This window comes from Augochlora pura, chromosome 7 (genome assembly GCF_028453695.1).
Source record: "Augochlora pura isolate Apur16 chromosome 7, APUR_v2.2.1, whole genome shotgun sequence".
NCBI classification, from domain to species: Eukaryota; Metazoa; Arthropoda; class Insecta; order Hymenoptera; family Halictidae; genus Augochlora; species Augochlora pura.
In genome coordinates, this window is record NC_135778.1 from 29702142 (window position 1) to 29711353 (window position 9212).

The window sequence follows — 9212 nt, forward strand, 5'->3', positions numbered from 1 at the left end:
AGCTATCTGTGGAAGCACAGCGACACACGCTAGTTTCAAAAAGCCGCAGAAAATGCTGCTGAAAACCCTTCTCCTCATTACGGTCACTTCCGGTGTAAGGAGCATGGGGGTCGGCCCATGGTCGGACGAGAATAGCAATTTCCACGGATATTTGTTGTCGCCGCCGAGCAGAGCGAAATTATGTCAATTGCGGGTGAACAAGAACTGCGGTGGGATAATATACGAGCCGCAGAGCATCGAGGGACCTAAAGGGTTCCCGTATTCGCCTAACAGCCCTCCGGACGGCAAGATCGCGAACGGAAACAACAAACGGTTCACTAAACTGAACGAATACGGGAAAAATCGGTGGACCAGCGTCGATTTTCCGACGTTGAGTCGCTACGACGACAGCAACGTATACTTCTACTATAACTGGACCATGACTGCGCCACATTCTACCGACACTATTCGCATCTTTATCAGTAACGAGCGCTACAACACGGAGGAGCCGTTGTCGAGGAAACATCTGGATCTGAATCCGATCTGCACGGTGAATTTCCACGGGGAATATCCGCCGAGAAATTTGGCTCTGATGTGCACCATATCCAAGGATAAGTTCGAGGATCTGAAGAGACTCCGGGAACTGTTGATGCTGAGCGTCTGGGACATTGATGACACTGAGAACGCATTCTACCAGGTCGTTGACCTTTTGCCGATACCGGAGAGCGTGACCTTTGATAGCATTCAGAGGAGAGACAGGGTGGACGCGGCTGTTGTTTAAAGCGAAATTGTTGATAGATCGTTTTTTGAATCATAACCTAGTCGTAGGTGTAATGGATCTACCTTCTTAATTAAGCGTGAGTCTAAGCGTTTGCTATACAATGATGATGGGACCGCCCTTGGTCGATGGGGAATAAATTGTAAAATATGCAGAAGCAAATAAGTGGCATAAATCGTCACATCTAAATTGTAAGGTTGAAAAATATTTCCTTGCGTATCTATATATTGTAAATTTATTTAAATGTATCGTTTCATTGTTATACGTGCATATTGTGTGGATGATAATTCAAAATGTGTTGTAGTAGTTATTATATTAATGAGAAATAAATATTTATGAACTTACTCAATCTGATTAATTTATTTATACATGATGGTTTCTGTTAGTATTGAAAAATTAATTTGTAATGTATTGATAACATCGATATTAAGTGATTAATTAAATGTTTACATGATACAAACTCGGATTAAAATTTATTCACCATTTGTCAAACCTAAGCTGTTTATGTCTCTTGGACTGATAAGATCACAGCATCGATGGTCACGATATCTAGGTCACTGTATTAGTTTCCATTTTGTTCGCTATATGACCATAATACAAATACGTACATGTTTTCACGTTTCAGGAAAAGTTATTATTTTCACATAATAAATGAATTATTACTATTATTATTTTATTGCTATTTATTATTACTATTATTACTTTTACTACAACTACTGTTGCTATTACAGCAAGTACAGTGACCAATTAGCAATGCATACACATAATAATATACACAATATATATATATATAAATAAATAATCTGAAAATCCTAGCTAAAAAAGGGTTATTAGTTTCAAATTATTTTAATTTAAATTAAATTTGCTTCTTGATGTTTAATATTTACGAGAATTTCTTTTGCAAATGATATTATTAAGCCCTCCGTAGTTATTGCGCGACATCATTTCGTAATGGAAATAATTAATAACGACAAACATGCACAGTGTTTTCAAAATAATGAATATAGTAAGTAAATTATAAATAAAGTAAGTAAATTAAAAATTAAATAATAAGAATGCTATTTTCAATTTATTCTCACAGATGGAAGAATGTTATTCCGAAATCCATAAAAATGATTTCCTAGTGACATTAATTAAAATTGTGATGATTAAAAAAATGATTAACACGGTGCATTTCCTTAACCTTGACTGACAGACTAATCTCTGTGATTAAAAATTATGATTGCGTGTTAAGGTTCGAAGAAAGAAATGGCAGGAGTCAACAGATAAGGGATAAGATAAATAGGTGATAATTGAAATTGAACAACGTGTCGACATTGTTGAGCGGCGAAATTATTTGAGCGATAAGATCGGAAATACTTGACCAAGAGTGTCTCCGAAGGCCTCAATTAGTGGATCACGCATTTTAATTATCAGTTATTGTCTTCTTACGAAGGCATGCATAAACAGCAAGTTGCAATGATCAAAGAATTACAAAATATAGAAATTGCACCGATCTCATAATTTGTTAACTTCTCTTTCCGATTTCTCTTTCGATCTGACTGATCCGTTAAACAAAATAATGACCTGAATATAACCTGACATAACCGACGATACTAACAATTAGCGGCATCGTTTATCTAATCTATTTACGAAAGCCTTTCTTTTTATCATTATCATTACAGAAACAATATAATCGAACTCGAGTGACATTTCGTTGCAGCGGATTGCTTTTTCGATAGCGCAGTGTAATAGCGGAATACAAAAGTAAATGCAACAGAAATAATACATATATCGAGGACGAAAGACGCCAGTAACAGTTCACTATTTTCACCTGAGGAAACGGTCGACCTTCCGCAGATTCATCTCCCAGGTATACAGACGAGGCCGATGTCGTAATGTAGCCATGAAATCCCACAGCATTTGCATCTTGAATCTCGTCCACAAATTACAATCCTACATCGACGCTGCAAAACAATTTTTGTTTTTATTCTTCGTATATCAAATTTATAACAAAGATTGGATTCGATTTATTTCACCATTCTTGTTGGACAAACTTCAGCATTTTAACTTCGTAACAAATTTTACCTTTTGCACACTGGGCTCCAAGGCGGTGCCATTTAAAATTGAACTTGAAATTCGAGGGCTCCGCTACGGAGACTGTGAAGATCAATTTTAAATGGACGAGAACTGCGGAGGATGAGTCCCGGGTTTTATTTTATTTCGTATACCTCGCACGGCGAACGTTTTCGCTTTATAGCCGTAGGCGACGGTCTCGGGGTCCATGCAGACCCAAGTCCGGCTTTCATAACTTAGCATTTGAATACGCAAAGTTTCATCGAACATTCGCGTTATATTATGTGGAAATTATCTATTATTTTTTATTATTAGCTAGACTATTATATTATATTATTATATATTATTCTTTGTTATTACCTGGGTTATGGTACGGGTAAATTAGCGTACTCTTTTACAACGTGGTCGTTCTTCGGCGCAGTTGTGCGTGTTTAGGTGCACGCCGCCGGTAACCGTGCGTAAAAACATTCGATGAAGCTTCTTTTCGTCCGTTGGAAAAAAAACTTGGCTATTTTCGCAAGGCGTTGCGCATTGCATAATCAACGCGGAGAGGAATTAATATGAAAATAACCGGGGGAACGATCTTCGTTAGCATGCTCATAATATACGTATCTATAGGCTGGCACCGTGTTATGCAACCTACTGATTTAGGCCACGTGGAAATGTCAAAGTGGCGAATTTTTGACCGGACCATCTTCCTCTCCCCTCTCTCTCGCTCTCTCTCTCTCTTTTCCCTTTCTTCCGTCGAATTCTGATTTCATCTTTTCGTGAATAACTTAGGACGTATTTGGGGAAAGTAGCGTCTCCGGCGCCCGTATAAAAGCGCATCACGATCCCAAATGAATCATATTCGGCATAGCAGCTTCCTCCATTGGACTTGACCAACAGTAACCACCTCGAATCCAAAATGAAATTCGTCGTGAGTCTTCATTATACTACTTTTATCTCGGATTTCTACAAGTATATTCGTCTGCGATACTTCTGAATAAGTGAAATTACAGTATACAATTGTTACGAACATGAAAACGGGATTTATTTATCACCTTCTAATCATGAATACTTTTTACTTATTATTATTTCCTAATTATTATTTCTTACTTGTTATTATTTCTTACTTACTCTATTTATTTCCTCTTCTTATTTATTTGTTTCAAAGTCTGGCGACAATTTAAGAAGATAATTTACCGGAAGTCTAGTTCTTTTCTCTCCAAATGCACAGCTTCTCTTTTAACATGTCCAGCCAGTCTTCAACATTGTAATTAATTTCCTATCCCCTGAAATGAAAGAAGAAAAATTCGCAATTACTTGAAATAATTTTGACAAATTTTTCTAGACGCTTAAACAATTTTTTTCCCCCACCCAGATCGTCTGTTTCGCCATGGTGGCCGTAGTCGCAGGAGACGTATCGACCATCGTTCAACATCCCACGGCCATTCTGAAGCAATCGCAGGATTTATCGTCGGATGGTGCCTACTCCTACGCCTATGAAACCGAGAACGGTATCTACCATGCTGAAAGCGGAAACCCTGTTGTCGTGGACCCAACCAACCCGCCGGTTGTCGTCAGCCAGGGGCAATACCAGTACACAGCGCCCGATGGTACACCGATCGCGGTTTCCTACGTTGCCGATCATAATGGATACCAACCGCAGGGCGCGCACATCCCAGCCGTTTCGCCGCTCATTCAAAGAGCCCTCGAGTATATCAGGGCTCACCCACCTAAACCCGAGACTCAAGCATTCTAAGATAATCCACGCAACCCCCTGTGTTCGTTTATGGTCGATACCTGTACATACGTTTACCGCATTGTTCGCTAATAAATATCTGTGAGATATTTTCATGAGACTTTCATTTTCGAAGACGAGAATTCAAATCTTTCTTTTTTAATTAAGATGAGAAAGGCTTGACTATATTTTTGAAGATAGTCTAGCGACAAGGGCTGTCCCAGTCCTTTGAAACCCACGCTGGGTTCCTAAGCTACACACTATCTACCCGTCTGATGAAGTTAGACGGATGCGCATCTGAGTCCAGGGCGGAGTTTTCTACTCGCGAACAAATATTAAAATCTGATTGCGTCGGATCCACACTGGATAGAGACCGAGGTCTAGTAACGCTGTCTTTTTTTACACAGAGATGGTGTTTCACAGCCTTATGCTAACAAGGCCCAGTACCTCTCACTATTTCGTTTAAAAAAAAAACCCTTTTGCAAAGCCTATCCACAATCGACGATTTTAGTTTATTTCGCAATACTATTTTTTGTCGATAGCCCAACGACGGCGTGAAACCCTGAGAGTCCACCCGCAGAGTAACCACTCATTGAGACGGCCGCTCTGGACTTACCCAGTTCGGGAGGAATGCCGTCATTTTTACACGGAGATGTTGATTGCTCTCATAAGCTGCGAGGCCCGGATCTGGCCATCAGTTTTAGGTATACATATACGTTTAGAATCGCGACCCGAGGTTTACGCGGCAATACTAACGATTTCAAACGCCCGCCTGTAACTACTTGACGTATGCTGCCTACCAATGTGTAATAATAGTCGCAAACTTTAAATATTTAGCCAATTGATATTCTCTACTTAATATTTAAAAGAACACGTCGCCACTTCACAGCCATTAGCTCCATCTGATCGTCGATTTCGAATTAAATGCAAACGAATTTACAGCTGATTGGAAATCGAAAATAACATCGACTGCCCAGGTCTCACCACGTGGAGGTTGCTGGAGTGGAAACTCGTGAGGGAGTCAGAACGAAACCAGAATTCGTTATGGTTCCGTTTCCAACAAATGCATTTCGTTTACTTACTAACACTTTAACAAATAACTCAGTAACTAAGTATTATTACGAACTTAGTAATAGGAAAAATAATTTCTGTAAATATTGACTTACTCGCGGATAATAGCGGTCCATCGTGGACACTCTGGTATCTCAAGCCCATAATTAATTTCAAACGATTGATTAAAGAAATGACCGAATAGGCAAATGATTGATTAGCCAATAGACAAATTAAATAAATAATCGACTGGTGAAATGTGTCAATAGCCAAATAACCGATCAGAAGAATGAGTAAATAACCAAATGATCGACTAGACAAACAACCAATTAGCCAATTATTCTATTAAATAAATGAATGATTAGCGAAATGACCGAACCGCCAAATAAGCGATTGAAAAAATAATCGATTAGCACAATGGCCGAATAACCAAATAATCGATTGACCAAATAACCGAATGGCCAAATTACCGATTGGTATAATGATCGAATGATCAAATGACCGATTAGCACAATGATCGAGTGACCAAATTATCGATTTGTAAAATGATCGAATTACCAAATAATCGATTAACGAAATGACCGAATGATCAAATAATCGTTTTGCAAAATGGCCGAATAGCCAAATGTTCGAATAACCAAATAATCGTGTGATCAAATAATCGATTGATTAAATAACCGAATGGCCAAATTACCGATTGGTATACTGACCGAATAACCAAATGACCGAAAATGCCAATGATTATATGTACCGAGTAAATATTGCGAGGAAATAGTTCTCCGAATTTGAGTAAAGACGGAGAATATCGAATATACAACCGCTGCGCCCGAACGCGGTAGTGTAAATAATGTGATCTGAGTCATATTTACAGTTGAGGATTATCTCCTCGCCAAGTTAATTAGGGTAGCGGTATGCTTCTTGCAGTAATACATTTTTCATTTTTGGTTTCTTAATATTTTAGGCTATACTTATGTTATACGGATCCCTTGAAATAATATATTTAAATAATTGGGAAGCATATACATGTACATTTGTCTTAGGTTTGTGGCGGTTGTAAATAATTAAGGTTATCTATTTTATGTTATCATCGAATTATGTTAATTTATTATGTTAATTTCTATATAATGGATTCTGATACGAAGATAACATGAATTTGACAAGATAGATATCCAATAATTTAAACCTTAGGGAATTGTACGATTTTAATTTGCGGAAATGGTTGAACTGAGAAACTGGAAAATTTAAACATTTCAGGATGCAACAATTAGTAAATCAAGTAATTTGATAAATTAATGTGGGAATGTATTGAATTTAACCTTTATGGTTGCTAGGTGCAATTAGGTTTAGAATATAGAATATCCGTTTATTGAGCAGAAGATGTAAAATGAATTACAAGTCGCTTACTCGGCCGCCCAGATACAAAGAAAAAACTCTGGTTTGTATTCGTTTCGCTGTCTCGCTGTTTCGTCGTTTCGATGTCCTTGTTCATCCGTTGTTTTTACACTGCCTGCACTGCCGTATCTAACGCTTTATATGTACATATATGTATGTACAGACATTTCGCCGTTGATATTTCGATCAGAGGACAAACGCGTAACGACCTAACGGACACGGGTCGATCCAACGGCCGTAGGTCGATACAATGGCCGTGGCCGTTGCTTTTTTTTAGAGCTTCCAAGGACGGTTTAGCTAGATCCCCACATTAAGTATTCGAAAATTGTGCAGTCAGGAAATTGGATAATTTAAATATTTAAAAATTGTTCAGTCAAGAAATCTGATAATTAAATATTTTGATAAAACTTAAATATTTTGAAAATTGTTGAATATAGAATTATGAGAATTAGAAGCATGAAAGAGTTATAAAAATCGGCAACTCTCCGCGCCTAATTTCGAGATTCACCGTCGTGGAACTCGTCATTACGTTTTTTACGATAGACCACTACGCTCTACTGATCGGCGTCTGCGCTCGTGCTCCGTGTAAACAAAAGAATAGAGATAGTTGGATAAAAATCTGAATGGATGATTTCCACCTCCTTTTTCTAGAATCTGAGACGTCACGAGAAAACGTCAGATTATCTCCACCTCGTCATCTCCTGTGTTATTCTGCAATCCTTCGGCTAACTGATGGATCGGATTCACGCTAACGCCTTTCGGCGTCATAAGAGTAATGCTATAGTAATCGATAAGATCGATATTATCACCGATAACATGTTACAAATTCAATCTGTTTGTACGCTATGCGCTTGAACGTTCGATCGTTATCGCAAACGCGCTATAAAAGATAGCTATGCTTAGAGATATCGAAAGTAGAAATTGCACGCTTAAAAATTAACCTAACTACATTGTCCTTCGATTTTTTTTTGCCACAGTTATAGCAGCTTGAATATCGGAGACTTTTTACTCGGATTTAAACAGAACCCAATTTTGTCCATCGACCAAAATGTATTATACTATTGAACCCGTTAGTGACAAAGTAAATCGTAATAGGGCCATCGAAAGAGAACATTCTCCGCTTTAAAACTAGCCTAACTACACCACTATTCGATTATCTTTCGCGAAGTTCAAGTAGCTTGAACATTGCAAATTTTTTACCCAGGATTAAACTGGATCCAGTTTCTATTTCTGAGAAAAATGCATTATGCAATTGCACCTCGTGACAAGATGCAGTACATTAGGACCATCGAAAGAGGAAATTTCCCGCTTTAAAACTAGCCTAACTACATCATCGCTCGATTATTCTCCGCGAAGCTGAAGCACAATGAATTCGAAGAATTTCGTTCGAGGTTCAAGGACCGTTTAAATCGACTCGTGGGTTGTCGATCGATCATCGATCGGGCACCGCTTGTTCGACGACGATCATCGATCCGAGGGCGGATTATGACAACGGTGCTCTTCTTAGGTAATCCCGCGCAGCATAACTGAGAGGTCATGCTACGCCTCGACTCGAGATTTGTGGCTGGCCGACCCACCCATCTTCATTCGACGAACAATGCGGACTATCGATAATGCCGCGAATCGCTTCGATCCGTTTCGTAACGCCGTTTGCATAGCATAATGAAAAAAAAAAAACAGAATCTCGAAGAAACGATGCTTTCATACAGAATCTATTATATTTTTAACAATCGCAATTATACCGCGAACGATCGGTATGTTCGTCCATTGTGTTGGATCCTCGGGAAACCTTTTGCATACTCCTTGAAAAATCGCTGAAGAAGATCTCGCGGTACTCACAATACACGTCGTCCAAGGTTCGAGCGCCGTTTAATCGACATCGGATCCGGGCGAAATCGAATCGTTGAATATTATATTATCCCGAGGACGAGACTGAAAGTGAAAATCGTCGCGACACGCGGCGGGCGAATTTCTATTAAAACATGGCCAAGATATACAGATTCTTTCGATTTGGACTGAAGGGAGGTTTTATGTAAATAATCACGAAACTGGAATAAAAATTGAAAAGAAAGATGGGGGATCGAAAGAAACAGAGGCAACATTATTAACAAATTGTTAAGTCTAGTACGCCCCCGTTGCATTTTTCGACCATAATCTTGACATCGTAGGATTGCGGGTGTTGCTCGAAATAAAATCTTGATAATCAAAACACTATATTTAGTATTTTCAAAACTG

At 38.6% G+C, this 9212-nt stretch overlaps 1 protein-coding gene and 1 pseudogene across 1 annotated transcript; both read left to right on the plus strand.

Annotated features, from left to right (window-relative positions):
* On the plus strand, positions 1–1101 carry LOC144472607 (AA10 family lytic polysaccharide monooxygenase CBP21 pseudogene; annotated as a pseudogene).
* A 1430-nt stretch (positions 1102–2531) lies between these two features.
* LOC144473842 (larval cuticle protein LCP-17) lies at positions 2532–4556 on the plus strand. Its single transcript, XM_078188132.1, has 3 exons — positions 2532–2609; positions 3593–3731; positions 4176–4556. Exons 2-3 carry the CDS (start codon positions 3720–3722, stop codon positions 4554–4556), a joined length of 393 nt encoding a protein of 130 aa, XP_078044258.1. The 5' UTR covers positions 2532–2609; positions 3593–3719.
* Positions 4557–9212: the final 4656 nt, after the last annotated feature.